The 15,909-nt window shown below is 39.7% G+C and overlaps 1 protein-coding gene across 2 annotated transcripts; it reads right to left on the bottom strand.

Moving 5' to 3' along the window:
- LOC115727499 (TMV resistance protein N-like) lies at nt 1–15,357 on the bottom strand. 2 transcript variants are annotated; one of them, XM_048272279.1, is made up of 6 exons: nt 14,853–15,357; nt 12,766–13,223; nt 2,517–2,553; nt 1,632–1,722; nt 909–935; nt 1–367 (listed from the first exon to the last, which is right to left on the bottom strand). In XM_048272279.1, exons 1-4 carry the CDS (start codon nt 15,323–15,325, stop codon nt 1,644–1,646), a joined length of 1,047 nt encoding a protein of 348 aa, XP_048128236.1. In that variant the 5' UTR covers nt 15,326–15,357; the 3' UTR covers nt 1–367; nt 909–935; nt 1,632–1,643. The 2 variants fall into 2 exon arrangements, with proteins under 2 accessions (XP_048128236.1, XP_048128239.1); XM_048272282.1 differs by having other exon boundaries at nt 1–370; nt 912–935.
- Nucleotides 15,358–15,909: the final 552 nt, after the last annotated feature.

Raw genomic sequence — 15,909 nt, 5'->3', positions numbered from 1 at the left:
GGGACTATATAAACTTTTGAATGGAAAAGAATGCTGTGAGAAAATAAATTTCAATGCTATAACAAAATATGAAAGAACAGTGGAAGATGATTCCTTTTTTGATAATGACCAGTCAAACTTCAAGAATTAAGGGTGATTTGTCGTATGAGTAGCTTGATTTCGTTGGAATCCGATCATGTGTGGCTTGAGTATCTCCCGTGCAAAAGGGTGTATGAAGTTGAGAAGCTTCTGCGAAACGATCGGAGCCATGTCCAAGTTCGCCTCAGAGTATCAAAAGGAAGGTTTAAAGTAGTGTTGATTCCGTATAATATACAAGCAACAGAAGGATGATCTAAGGTGGTGCTCCAACTCAGTCAGCTAATAGAAAGTAGGCTGCGTTTGGTCGTCCGTATAAAACTCGGGATAGGATATGTTTTATCCTATCCCGTGTTTGGTAGGGTTCCCGGATAGTATAATGTCGGATATATGGGGAATATAACCCGCATAAAAAAATCCTAGGGGAGGGGGTAGGATAAGGTCGGATATGATTTCTCTTATCCGTCATATAAAAGCTAACTTTCTTGTCTCATTTGTTTCTATTTTCATTTTATTTATTTTTTTTTTTTGCAAAGAGGTTTGAAAATCTAATAAAATGCGTATATTTTCAAGTTTCTTTTTTTTTTTAGTGTGAGAACATTATTTTTATAGTAACAAAATCGGTATATTTCATGAGCATCACGTAGGGCATATACGTCCTTTACATTGATATACGGTTTCTACCAAATACATGATAGGATAGGATATGAGAATATCTGACTTTAAATCCGTAGTTCACCAAATGATGGATAGGATATGGCCAAATCCATAGATTTCTTATCCTATCCTATCCAATCCTATCCTGACGAGAAATCCTGACGACCAAACGCGGCGTAATTGGATTCTCGGGGAAAGAGACCCGGAGGAAGACAATTCGATAAACACCGACAACGAAGATATTCCAAGAGAAACAGATGTAGAGGAAAGCTGAACAACTTAACAAAGAAGATAGGATGGTCTCTACTAGAAAATTTCAAATGTCTGCTCCTTCAACGTAAATTCATAATTACTATGAAATACATGTTTTCGCATCATGCTTACTAGTACTGCCATGGTAGTTATGCAGAGGGCATTAATCCAAACTGCTTGTTGAATAGCCATGATCTTCCAACTGTTTTTTTTGTTTTGGGTCTAACATGGTCTTCCAACTAATGAGGCCAATACTCTACACTCTAAAATTCTAAGATAGTAAGTTTTGCTCAATCTAATCTAATCTAACCTAATCTTTAATGTTTTTTAGCTTGTACCAGGTCGCTCACCTGCCTTTGTGCCATTGATAAAATCTTACTTTATTGAGGGGGAAAAAGAGAGAGAAGGAGATAGAAGGGAGCTTTATGGTTGAGCCACATCATCGCAAAGCTCCATTCTGTCTCCTTTCCTTTAACATTGATTAGACATATCACTTGCATGGATCTCCCATTGAACTGTCTAACCATATCGGTGTTAATTCTCAAGTTTCAACAACAGTTTTAGGCAGCTAAAAAAGGACAACTTCCACCAATATGGCAAACCAATATCTCTAGTGAAATTTGTTAATTTGTCCGACCAAACTGGCATTTTGAGCATCTTCATCCTCGCTTTCTTTTGATCTCTGCCATCATTTTCTCTATCTCTTCGACGATGCCAGGGATTGAATCATCTTTGATCCTGTCGGAACAAAAGAGCCAAAAGATAGTGAAATATAACCATCAATTAGCATGAAGTGAACATCATAATCAGGTAAGAGGAGCATATTCACGGGGCCAAAAGTTTCTGTAATGAGTATTTTCTAGTTAACATTGGCTTGCGTAGCGATAAAATTTATTGAATCACCGCAGCTTTCGAATTTCAAGTTCTCTCCCACTTGAAGCATAGGTAAGAAATGATAACAGAACAGTAGTCAATGCAGTGGCCCTTTACTTATACCCAACGAAAAAATGAGGCAGAAATCGATGTCGTACGGTAGGTTGGCTTGGTCTATTGCTTGAACCGTTCACTATGCATTTAGGGCATGTTTGGTAACAATTATATTTTCGAAAATAATTTCTGAACATAAATGATTTTTTCCTAATTTTGTTCTCGGGAACAAAAACGTAATTTTTTCTCACTTCTCGTTTTTGTTCCAAATTTGTACCCTAGCTACTGATGTATTCCCGAGAACAAAGTTTAGAAATGATTTTTTCCTAATTTTGTTCTCACAAACAAAAATGTAGATTTTTTTTTTTTTTTGCTTTTCATTTCTGTTTCAAATCAGTTACCCAGCCATGATCTATTTCCGAGAACATAAAAATTAACTGACTTTACCAAACAGCTTGCTATTCTCAGGAATAAAAAAAAAAAGGAATCGGAGAAACATGAGCATTACCAAACAAGCCCCCTACCTACTCAAGTCTCAACGCTTCCTCTTCCCGATAGTAGAAATTGTTTCTGAAAGGAGAAGGTCACCGAGTTCGAAGTCTTACCCATCACTTAGAGTTATTCCATTCACATTGGCAGCTTTGTCGCGACCTAAAAAAAAATAAACGGGTTTATTTTCGGGCTAATGGATTATTAGGTTAATTAATTAACTAACCTAACTCGGACTCTCCCAAGTCCATACCAAATCGCAACTTAAGGTTCAAATAATTAACATGCAACGTGTTTTGAATTTGGAGTCGCCACTAATCATTTTCGGTAGGTTGATTAGAAACCTAAATAAAATAGCGGGATAAACTATCTTATTTCCGCGAACCAGAGATTTTGAATTCGGGGGATTTGGTTACGTCAGATTTCTCTAACGCCCTTTCGGTACCATTTTCATGAAAAATATTTGATTTGGCAATTTTGATGGATTTTACTTGAAATTCAAAGATGCAATTTTTTGGTTTTTTATCTTCTTTTTTATGAGAATGTAAAACATTGAACTTTGTGCGATATACACCATGGATGATTTAGAAAGAAAGAAAACGCAGCCAAGCACGAGTATTTACAGAAATAAATTAACATGTAATAATGCTAAAATTTGGAACACGTAGCATGTCTAAAATAAACAACCAAATGTTCAAACCAAACGATTACATTTTTGTAGATCGAGATGGAAATGATTACCTTCTATTACACAAAATCTTACTCACATACACGTTATAGTTCCCTTCAAGATCTCGGAGCTGGAAGAACGCGGCTGTCGTCGAAAATGGCAAGCAATGGCGTTGTTGGGTGGCGAGAGGCGAAATATGTGTCGGGACTCGTCGAAGATGATGCTCGACTAAAACTCTTTTCTTCACTCTCGAATTTTCTCTTCTAATTTTTCTCAAGAACTCTCTTTTTCCTCTCTAAAAATTCCTCTCAAGAACTCTCTCAATTCTCTTCCACTCCCCCTTCTTAAAACTCTTCTCAAGAGCTCTCTTCTACTCTCTCTCTCAATTCTCTTCCACTTCCCCCTTCTAACTCTTCTCAAGAGCTCTCTCTTTTATAGGCAAAGTTCTTCATCCTTCATTCTTCACCTTCATTTCTTCACCTTCCATCTTCATCTTCTCTTCTTCATCTTCATTTCTTCACCTTCCATTTTCATCTTCCCTTCTTCATCTTCATTTCTTCACCTTCCATTTTCATCTTCCCTTCATTATCTTCCCTTCATCATCTTCTCTTCTTCATCTTCTTTTCATTATCTTCCCTTCATCATCTTCCCTTCTTCATCTTCTTTTGGTATTTGCAATACAGTCCCCGAAGTTCCAAGTATTTGCAATACAGTCCCTGAAATTTTAAGTATTTGCAATACAGTCCTTGAAGTTTCAAATCTTCTCGGTGCATTTTTCCATCCCGTGCCTAGTCTAGACGCATGCTAAATTAAGTGTTCCGCTTGCCCGATTATATGCCAATGCAATGTACGCTAAAAATAAATATGTGAGATGATTTTTTATAATTTTTATGCAAATAATAGATTAATCAAAATTTAGGCGTCAACAGCTGCCCCTCTTTGAGTGGAGGCTCGTAGAGGTTCCGCTCAAAGACAAAATTGAATCCTAAATTTTGACAGTGCAAATTATGGATGAACTTTTTGGCGGGAGTTTTAATCCCATTTTTTATGTAATGAAGTGATGCATGATATGCAAGACTCGTAAATAACACGTGTCATAATTTCCCTTTTTCATGTTAGAGAAACTCTGCACATGGATCGCATACAAGAATACCTGTTTTACCAAATTTCTCGTAAGCTAATGGTTCTCTTAATTTCCAAGCTTCTTTTTGCGATGCAAGGATTTTAAGGTATTTGGCCTATCTGTTATCGGGAGACTTCTCCCTAATGCAAGACAGGCGCAAGATATGTGTGTCGTTTGAGATCACAAGAGCTACGTCGTTGTGAGTCGAAAGAAGTGGGATCAAGTTCACAAGAGCTACGTCGTTGTGAGTTGATTAAATGTTGAAATCGCCAGTGCATATGTCTTCACGATTCGATAAAGGGGAACCAAAATCATAAGAGCTACGTCGTTATGATTTGGTTTGGATCAAAAATATGGGTGCTTATGTCTTCATGATTTGATAAAGGAGCCGAAAATCATAAGAGCTATGTCATTATGAGACGACTAAAGGTCAAGATCACCAATGCATACGTCTTCGTGATTCGATACCGAAATCATAAGAGCTACGTCGTTATGATTTGAAGAGATGTCAAGATCGCCGGTGCATATGTCTTCACGTCCCGAGATTGAAACCATAAGAGCTACGTCGTTATGATTTGATAAGATGTCAAGATCGCCAGTGCATATGTCTTCACGTCCCGAGATTGAAACCATAAGAGCTACGTCGTTATGATTTGATAAGATGTCAAGATCGCCGGTGCATATGTCTACACGACTTGACGGAAGAGGCATATTGCCCGAATTGAACAATATTTGATAGGAGCACCATCGAATGGAATCGATAAGTACAAAAGGGGCATATTGCCCGAATTGAATCATAACAACTATCATGAGAAGAGTTGTTAATTTGAAAAGGGGTTCGAGAAAACTTACCCGGGTTCTCCAAACGATTAATCAAGGAACGGCGCGATTGCTTTGTATCGTACCTGGTAGGCATTTGCCAACAAAACTTGCTCATTCAATAATCCTTGGATGAATTTCGAGACCTTGGGAGGGAACTCGAACATCGGGAATGTATTACCAATTTTGTCCAGGGAGGTTCTCACATTACGAATACCTCGAATGTGAGCTGAATGGGGGGACTTCGGTCCGAAAGGGCTTTCTCTCACTCTCGAGAAAAGCTATTTATCCCGTCTGCAGGATTCAAGAGAAATCACTCAATCTTTCCATCATCGCATTCGATAAGGATCCAAGTAATCTCGCAATTGATACGACCGAGTCGATCCGGAGGTCTTGATTAGGACCGTAATGAGAGCTAGGTCAAAGGTTTACAAAGGGGACTCCGGTTGAGTCAAGGCTGCTGAAATGAATTTCTTCATCATTTGCTCCGGATTTACAAGTCAAGAATCCTGCAAAAATGAGAGAGAAATAATCTTGCTCGAACTTCTTCGAGTGATGCTTAAAATCATTTAACTCTACGTTAACTCAAGTGCCCTAATCAGAAGAGACTTTGGAGGGTTATAACGTAGGCTAGGATTGGGGACCGAGGAACGAAAATGCTCGTTTTGGCTCAGAAATTAAATGAGAAGGGGCTTGACGTTGGTGATCATCGCCGACTAGTCACCGATCTTGGTCTTCCGGAAATGTCTTCAGAAAGAATACCATCATTGAATGAGGGATGGTAGTTTTCTACTGAAAATTGCACTTTACAAACCGATTTCTTGGGGAGTCTTCTTCACAACAAGTGTCTGTCAAGGATTTGCAAGAGACACAATGCAAACATGTACATGGAATTTACAACTTAACATGCAAAAATGTACATTCAAAATTCAGAAGTACTTTACAAATGAATGTGCATTGGCCTTACTTTTGGTAGGCACTTTGCTTTTCCTATGCTTGAAATTTTCATATGAGATCGCCTTTGCTTTTCTTACTCCCGACTCTCATTTTTCTTTTTTTCTTCTTTTTTTTGAGAAAAGATTTCTTTTCCTTTTTCTTTGAGAGCCCTTCGACATCTCTTTATTTTGCTTTTTTTTTTTTTTGTTTTTTTTTTTTTTTTAGAGCGGGCCCTTCTCCTTTAAGCTGAGTTTGCCTCTCCTTTTTTTTACAATCCCATGACTTTGAACCAGGAATTACAACAAGCATAATGATCATTCGGGAATTCTCTGTTGACTCGACCATCTCCAATTCTAATCCTTGGGAAAATGCTATCTTCGCCTTTGGAATGAGCAAATGATCACCAATAGGGGTTTAAGAAATGAATTTGCGGGCTCAAGTGGGCTATGCAAAGAATGAAGTGTATAGGATAGAGAAGTGAATGATCTTCATCATCCTAAGGCACTTGAATTAAAATTCGAGTATAAATGCAAAGAAACACCCGCAGATTAATGTTAGTCCGAGCAAGAAAATTTCTAACCATTTACCTCGTGTTGCTGTTAGAATTAACTCGTCTGGACCCCGATGTAGGGTGGTTCTTGACAGGGTAAAGAAATGAAACCACCGCTCAAAAGGGGTAATCAATGGATAACCTGTAGTGTTTAGGATAGAGAAATGAACGCCTCCGTTACTTCAGTTATCGTACCTTTTGCGAGAAAACTCTTTACCTCGGGGAATGCGGAATTTGGCCACCGTTCATCTCGCCCGAAAAAATGGGACGTGTTTGGAAAAAGATTGCCTTTCATCATCCTGTCCTGCCCCATTCCATACATTCGATGTATCTTATGCGGTTCATGTTCCTTATTCAGAGTTGGTAAATTAAACATGAGGAACAGTCATGCGCAAACTATGCAATGTATAAGTGTTTTTGAGCATGTAAAATGCAGCAACTTTTTATCTTGGTGGACAGAATTCGCAAGCACATAAGAAACTTCTTAGGGCGTGGATCGTGAGTTGCCCCCGCTCATGCAAATAAGTTGCAAAACTTCATTATCCGGTTCGAGACATGAGATTGTCAAAGGCTCCGGGAATTTCTCATTTCATTAATTTTAGGGAGAAGGGATACTTCCCTATCCGGAAAGGCAATGACCCCTGTAAAAATCAAAAGGGAAAGCGTCAATGTACGTTCTCATGTTCTAAACGAGTTGAAACGATACTGCTTTACCCTTGTACGTATTCCTTGCGAACTTTGAATTGAAAAGATCGATTCATCTGGATCGGATTGTATGTTTGTGATGTTATCTCTCCGGTTTTGTAACCATTTGGGCTGAGCTTCAATCGGCATTGAACTGCGAAGTAAAAAGATTTTTATTAATCTTTGTACATTGACGCCAAATCCTAGGATCAAACCCGAGACGCCTCGAGACCACTATCATTCCCCCGACCACTAAGCCGCTGGTGTTGGTGATTTTCAACTTGTCATTGACATTCATCGGGATCTGATTGTACCCGGAGAAACCGTCCATGAATGAGAACAATTCAAACCCCGCAGCACCGAATACGCCCATCCTTCTTTATGACCGAGACTATATTGGCAACCAATCAGAATATTCCGTAGTCTCAAGGAATCCGACGTCAAGCACCTTCATGACTTCCTCTTTGATCTTCCGGACCAATTCTAGTCCGGCCCTCCTTGACTTTTGCACCACCGGCTTAGCCGAAAGATCCGTCGGCAAACAATGTTCGACAATGGAACGGTCAAGACCGGGCATATCCGCATAGGACCGGGCGAAAATGTCCCGGTAATCCTTCAGGAGCTTAGTCAAGCGCTCGGTCATCTCTTTGGAAAGGTTTGCCCCGATCTTAACATCTTTAGGGTTTTCCGCATCGCCTAGGTCGACCGAGACGGTTTGTTCACCGGTCAAGGGCTTGATCTCCTCATGTCGTTCGAAATCCCGACGAATTTCCTCATAACTGGACTTGGACTCATCTAGGTCGTATACTTCGAATCCACTAAGTTCCCCTCCCCTTGAAACATAAAGTAACAAAATCAAAAGGACAAACAGGGCTTAATTGCGGTATGATTTTTTTGAAGAACTTTTTTTTATTTTTATTTTTTCAAAACCGTGGGACATGAATTCTTGAAGAAGCCCAACCCTCGGTTCTTACCATGATGACAAACTTGTTAGTCGTTGGTTATCGTCATCGGGTTGGTTTGGGATACTTCAACAAGATTCGAAAAATGGTGCAATTTTATTGATATGAAATTACATCTTCTAGGAAAGAAAATCCAAGAGTGCAAGACAGAATAGAAATCCAAATGCGATCCAAAACCTAAAGGAAACAGAAAATGTCCCACGTAGGGGATTGCATAAACATAAAGATGTTACTCCGAATCTAAACCCTCCAGTGGATCATCACATATGGCATTAATGAATGATTTGGAAGGTTTAGGCGCCGGGTAAGGTTCCTCCTTATGCGCTCCGTCTTCAGATATAGCAGCAATGGTTACATCATCAAAACAACCGGCGATATCGAAGACTCCTTCATCCTTACTAGCACCAACCTGTCTGATTCCCAGCCCGAATACGACATTAACTTTACCGGAATGATCCGGCAAAGGATTATTCCGGACATTTGGCTGTTTGTTGCCTTGGAATGAGAATGCTTTAGAATCCAGGAGATCTTGAATCCGATGCTTCAAGACAAAACAGCCATCGTTGTCATGTCCAAGCTCCCCGCAGTGGTAATCACATTTCTTCGATGGATCATATCTCGGCAAGCTCGTATTATTGGGTCGTAGAGGCTCGGAAGTCAGTAAACCTCTCTTACGCAGAACCGCAAGTACCTGCGACGGGGTTCCCGGTAGAGGGGTAAACCGCCGAGGAGACCGTTGATTCCCTCTTTGTCGTTGCATGCCGAAATTAGCTGCTGGCTGATTAGGAATCTGTACGACCGGCGTCCGGGTCGTGGGTTTTTGGCTGTAGGTCATGTTGACCTGTGGGGCCGACTCCTTGTCTTTCCTTACCACAAACCTCTTAGTCGTCATGGCGACATCACCGTACCAACCTTTCTTCATGCCGTTCTCGATTTCTTCAGCCATTGCGATGAGATGGCTGAATGACGTGGCAGCAGATCCCAAAATTCGAGTTCTCATAACCGGCGGCGGGGTGGAAACAAACAATTTCATGAGTTCCCTTTCGGGAGGGACTGGTTTCACCTGAGATGCCACGTTTCTCCACCTGGTGGCATATTGCTTGATTGTTTCTTCCTTTTTCATCTCAAGTCGCTCAAGGTCCTCTCTCGGTGGTGAGCACGTCCAAGTTAAAGCTGAAATGTTTGATGAAAGCATTAGCTGCCTTCTCCCAATCATCCATCCGGTAGATCTCGTAGTCCGTATACCATCTCATGGCAGCTTCTTTTAAACTAGCCTGGAAGGTCCGAACCATTAAGGGACCGTTGGTCGCATGCTTATTCATTCTTGCCTGGTACATCCGGGACGTGCTGAACCGGGTTGGAAGTTCCATCATACTTCTCAAAGTCGGGCATCTTGAACTTCTCTGGCACCGTGACCTTTGAAAAGACAGACAGGTCAATCCAGGGTATGTTGTGAGTCCCCTCAACCTCTCGGATCCTCTGTTCCATTTGGGCCAACAGTTTGACCGTATCACCATTCAACCCGGGGGCCACGGGGTTGGCTTGAGGGATTGGGACTACGGGCGGCGTGCTCGAGTTCACGCCCGTGATGATCACATCCTCTAGCGGCATTGTCGGATAGGGAGTAGCTTCTAGGGCTTTACCGACGTTGTCCGTAGGAGGAATTAGAGCAGGAATGGTTAGCGGCGGGCTGGAGGTGGATGATTGAAGTTTGGCGGCAAAGGCGGCCATCATTTCCTCCATCTTTCGGGACATCATCCCTTCAAAGCGCTCGGTCAAGGAGCCAAGTTTCTCATCCAGGGCAGCACTAACGGTGGCGTTAATGTCGGCCATCCTCTTTGCGACCGATCGAGTAATATGTGGAGGATTCGTGATAAATTACCTGTACGCAAGAACAAACCCAAAATGAGTACAGGGAGCAAGAATAGCGAGCCGGCCCATGGCGTCCCTCTAGACTCAAACGAACAAAGTGATTAAGACCAAAGGATTGAAACATGTAATTTTCAGTTTGTCCGCTTTTACGAAACAATTCGTATTAATTCGTACGTTGATCAAAACATGTCCAAATTTTACGAGCTTATAGTTGAGAAGATGATGAACAACTTTTATGTTGGCCAATCGGACTAGAAATGCACAGATCAAATCAGTTTAATGTGTTTTTCCAAAAAAATCACATTCAGAAAACTGTTATAACCGCAGGTAGTTGAAAAAACGAAAGGCCATCTTAAATTATGAATTTAATTCTGAAATTTTGCAAGATATTAGTTGAAACATAGGTCTACAACTTTCGTGTTTGTCACTTACTCAAAGCTCGATCGTCGAATTTAGTAAAAATCGCACAACAGGAATAAGCCAAATCAGAATTGAGGACAACTAATGAAATTGTAAAAGCTACGGAAGCAAAGTGCGAAATTGGAAATAAGACAATGAAACTTCTAAACAATCAACCTAAACCATGGACCGGCCAAAAATAAAAATGAGATAACAGGGTACAAGAGACAAGAATTTACCTCTCATACGAAGAAAATGTCAATCACAAAGACATGCGCATGAATCGTGAGTTTAAATCTTATTCTATCTATCCAAAAGGCTTTTGCAAAGTGAAATGATGAACGAAACGACATGTCGCAGCCTCGCGCACAATCATCATGACTAGTCGCAACCTCGCGTACAATAGTCATGACTAGTCGGGTCCAATCACTTCGGCTTGGTTCGGTCGACAAGGGCAATTCTCATGCATCGTAGTCTCACGTGTATGAGAACGATCCTTGAGCCATTTTTTAGAAAAATTTTCGGGATCCAAATGGGATAACCTTTAGCGAAACCTTACTGCCAAGGTTAAAGAACCATCTAAATACCATCTTAAAATTATTAGTGTGACCCAGGTCCGGTCACTGGTTGTGTGCGATGTAGTGCAAATACGATAAATCATGCACAACAATTAAAGGCAAACACCGCTTCAATGATTCAAAAGTTAAATCACAATTCCAATTCACCAAGCCTGCAAAACAAAGGGTTAGCCGATCACTCCTCCCCTTATAACTCCCAATCTGCAAAAACATTTAACACCTAAGAATGAGAATTCAACCAAAGTTTACCAAATCAAGTGATTTCTTTTTCATGAAATTATCCGGCCTAAGTCCTCTTTGGATCCCCAATGGAGTCGCCAAGCAGTCGCGACCTAAAAAAAAATAAACGGGTTTATTTTCGGGCTAATGGATTATTAGGTTAATTAATTAACTAACCTAACTCGGACTCTCCCAAGTCCATACCAAATCGCAACTTAAGGTTCAAATAATTAACATGCAACGTGTTTTGAATTTGGAGTCGCCACTAATCATTTTCAGTAGGTTGATTAGAAACCTAAATAAAATAGCGGGATAAACTATCTTATTTCCGCGAACCAGAGATTTTGAATTCGGGGATTTGGTTACGTCAGATTTCTCTAACGCCCTTTCGGTACCATTTTCATGAAAAATATTTGATTTGGCAATTTTGATGGATTTTACTTGAAATTCAAAGATGCAATTTTTTGGTTTTTTATCTTCTTTTTTATGAGAATGTAAAACATTGAACTTTGTGCGATATACACCATGGATGATTTAGAAAGAAAGAAAACGCAGCCAAGCACGAGTATTTACAGAAATAAATTAACATGTAATAATGCTAAAATTTGGAACACGTAGCATGTCTAAAATAAACAACCAAATGTTCAAACCAAACGATTACATTTTTGTAGATCGAGATGGAAATGATTACCTTCTATTACACAAAATCTTACTCACATACACGTTATAGTTCCCTTCAAGATCTCGGAGCTGGAAGAACGCGGCTGTCGTCGAAAATGGCAAGCAATGGCGTTGTTGGGTGGCGAGAGGCGAAATATGTGTCGGGACTCGTCGAAGATGATGCTCGACTAAAACTCTTTTCTTCACTCTCGAATTTTCTCTTCTAATTTTTCTCAAGAACTCTCTTTTTCCTCTCTAAAAATTCCTCTCAAGAACTCTCTCAATTCTCTTCCACTCCCCCTTCTTAAAACTCTTCTCAAGAGCTCTCTTCTACTCTCTCTCTCAATTCTCTTCCACTTCCCCCTTCTAACTCTTCTCAAGAGCTCTCTCTTTTATAGGCAAAGTTCTTCATCCTTCATTCTTCACCTTCATTTCTTCACCTTCCATCTTCATCTTCTCTTCTTCATCTTCATTTCTTCACCTTCCATTTTCATCTTCCCTTCTTCATCTTCATTTCTTCACCTTCCATTTTCATCTTCCCTTCATTATCTTCCCTTCATCATCTTCTCTTCTTCATCTTCTTTTCATTATCTTCCCTTCATCATCTTCCCTTCTTCATCTTCTTTTGGTATTTGCAATACAGTCCCTGAAGTTCCAAGTATTTGCAATACAGTCCCCGAAATTTTAAGTATTTGCAATACAGTCCTTGAAGTTTCAAATCTTCTCGGTGCATTTTTCCATCCCGTGCCTAGTCTAGACGCATGCTAAATTAAGTGTTCTGCTTGCCCGATTATATGCCAATGCAATGTACGCTAAAAATAAATATGTGAGATGATTTTTTATAATTTTTATGCAAATAATAGATTAATCAAAATTTAGGCGTCAACAAGCTTCAGTGAGAGCGTCCCTCCATTTCTTGACCTTGTGCGTCCCATAGTTGTTTGCGTGCTTGGCCAAAGCTTCCTTATAACTCTGTTTCTGTCCCCTCACTACCCACGGTTCCACCCGATAAAATATCGGTAGCATCCGCTGTTTTCTTTTGTCCTTCCACTCTAGGATCTGCACCAACTCCTTCAGACACCACCTAGATTCAGCGTAGTTCTCGGAGAAAACGACGACGTACATGCGGGATTGTTCAATGGCCTGCTTCAGTGCCGGTGGGAAATCCTGGCCCATCAATAATTTCTCACTGTCCACAAAAGCATTTATGTCCTTCTGGGCCAGGGCCTCGTTGAGTCTGCTAACGAAGTTCTCGCGGACATCCTTACCCCGGAAGCTTAGGAACACATCGTACATTGTCAGTTCAGAGACCGCTTTGATGATTTCTTTGATTGCTGTGGCCTCCGACATCCTGACATGACAAACGACAGAGCCCAGGATAATATTAACTGCCCAAGTTGTCGAATCAAATGAAGCAAGCGCTAGCAATTCGGTGTAACAAGAATAGATAATGACGATGTCCATGCAAAAAGGAAACGAACACGAATTTTAGGAGACAAATTCTTATTGCCTCTCCACATAGGCCGTGATGGGGCCAGTGGAGAGAAATACAGAGTCGTCACGAGATACCACAGGTTTTCTTTTTTGTTTTTTGGCCAAGGACGAGACACCTTAGTTTACTAAGTCATACTAACGAGTAGCACGAGACATTTGTTAAGCACGCATTAGAAGAAAAAAACACTTTTGAAAAGAAGAATTCAAGGAGAAAAAGAAATAACGAATTCGCAAAAACTGATTAACCTTTCACAAAAAACCAAAAAGGCCGTAAGAGAGAACATTCCGATTCCGAGTCCTTATTTTCTCATTTTCGAATGAGAGATGCCCTTTTTTTTTTTTTAATTGATGCTTTAATTTCAGGTATTTGTGGAATATACTTTATGCTAAAAATATCTTCAAGAATTGGCGAAATCATTGTATTATTTGAAACTCCTCCTAAAGTTCATTAAAAGAAACCTTATTGTAGTTCTTAATTCAAAGTTCACTCTAATCAATTATAAAGTGGTAGAGGCTATTTTCTTGAATTTTAAAGTGACAGTTATTATCTTTGACAGTTATTACGAGAATTCATGAGCTAACCTAGTACTAGTGTCTAGAATTGATTTCTTCTATGTAATACTAATCGAGAGGGCCCCATTGCAAGTGCTTACAAGTTGCTAATAATGTTGTTAAAGTAGCAGGCCCTTAATTTTATTTTACGTTAATTGTATTTATATGTATTTTTTAAATATCATTGGACTAAAAAATTATGCATTTAGTCATATATGTTTGCGGAACATGAGAATAACCGTACTATATTAAAAATATTTTTTTCCTCCATAGACATTTTTTAATTATGGTTTATATATTTTCCAAATTTTATTTTAATTGATTTACTAATATTAAATCAATTGAATTAAGAATAATTTTATTAGTCAATATAATAGGTGCACTTTTATTATGCTTTTATGGGAAGATTTCTTTTATTATTAATTTTATTTCTTGAATTTGACAGGGTAAGGAAATAAGATATACTTTTAGTTTGAAATAACTTGACAAGTATTTTTTTTTTATTTGTGCTCGACTTTCATTCTCTTTCATAAATTTAACTGAAATAATTGAACTAATACTCAATGAAGCTAAATGACATTATGAAATAATATATATTTCCAATTAGGACTAGTCTATGATGATTTTTTTGTATATTCTACGTACTTATCACATCGCGAGTATATAAGTGAATATTGTTCTAGTTTCGACTATGACTATATATAGGAGACATATGGTATAACTATAGATTAGCACTCGCCAGCTTTTGATGTATAATGTACGGTCTTTGACATGGGGGAAATTTATCCTATTTGAATTTTGTACAAGTTTTCTTCGAACAAATCTGCCTTTTTTTGCAGCGCAAGTGTGCTACGTGCTGTGTGAACGTCCGATGGGTGTAGAGAGAGAGAGAGAGCGAGAGAGAGTCAGAGTTGAGTGCAAAATTACCACTTACCCATCATTCAATTGCCACCCGAACACTCGACCCGCTTCATGGAGAGCCTTCTTCCATCTCTTCACTCTCTCCGAATCCTTCCCGAACCTCTCCTCCTGCTCTTCCATACCAGATTTGTGACTCCCTTCCACATTGCTTACTTCGATTGCTTCTACTTTGTAAAACACCGGAAAGACCTTCAGTTTCTTCTTTCGCTTCTTGCACTCCATGATTATCGCCACCTCTTCTAAACACATCTGCGAATAGGCGAAGTCCTCGGAGAAGACGATGATCGCGAGGTCGGATTCCTCGATGGCCCTTGTAACTGTGGTCAATATATCCTCTCCCTTTTCCTTAGCAATGACTTGAGTGAAGATTCCCGTCCGGTCTAGAGCTGTGTAGAGATGCCCGACAAAGTTGTTGCCGACGTCCTCATCTCTGAAACTCACAAAGACCTGGAAACTCGTTCTGAGCTTGGAAGAAGAAGACGCCATTAGAATCAAGAAACAGAGTTTAACAATGAGCAATGAGTCGCTCAAGATTTGGTACTTTTTTGGGGGTAGTCTGTTCCCCATTTGATCTTCTCTATATATTCTTCAACACTTTCTTTATGCGCCGGTCAACAAAGAGTGTTATTATTATTATTAGAGTGTTTTAATAATGTTAGTGTGCGCATAGGCGCAATGAAAATGCCAGCTCTGTGCTATCGGCATCAACGGCTACAGATACATCCACGTCGATGTTGAATTCTAATAATAAGAAATGATCTTCATGTTAAGCATTTTCACGGATACGAAGTCCTCTGCTCAAGGAAAGGCGTGGAAATAGCATCTCATCACATAAGATAAGGTTATCCACTTCATCGGCTCCCCAATAATGCTTTGCTATGGCTTCAAGAAATCGCATTCTCAATCAAAGGTTTTTTTTTTTTTTCCATATATGCAAATTATAAGGACCTGAGCAAGTCCTTGATAGGTTTCGTATGAATTCTGGGACGTCAAAGTTTCGAGAGTATTCCTTGCAGTGGGGGAAGGAAAAACAATAACAATTCGTGACTACGTAAAAGATAAATTATTTT

The sequence above is a fragment of the Rhodamnia argentea genome, chromosome 1, assembly GCF_020921035.1.
Source record: "Rhodamnia argentea isolate NSW1041297 chromosome 1, ASM2092103v1, whole genome shotgun sequence".
Classification (NCBI taxonomy): domain Eukaryota; kingdom Viridiplantae; phylum Streptophyta; class Magnoliopsida; order Myrtales; family Myrtaceae; genus Rhodamnia; species Rhodamnia argentea.
The sequence above is the reverse complement of the archived record's forward strand: the minus strand, read 5'-3'. Positions and strand labels throughout refer to the sequence as shown.

Coding starts and splice junctions, on each gene's coding strand:
- LOC115727499 (XM_048272279.1), bottom strand. CDS start 15,325: ATGGCGTCTTCTTCTTCCAAGCTCAGAACGAGTTTCCAGGTCTTTGTG. Junction 13,224..14,852: donor GGGTGGCAATTGAATGATGG/GTAAGTGGTAAT, acceptor TTGTCATGTCAG/GATGTCGGAGGCCACAGCAA. Junction 1,723..2,516: donor GGAATAACTCTAAGTGATGG/GTAAGACTTCGA, acceptor TTGTTCCGACAG/GATCAAAGATGATTCAATCC.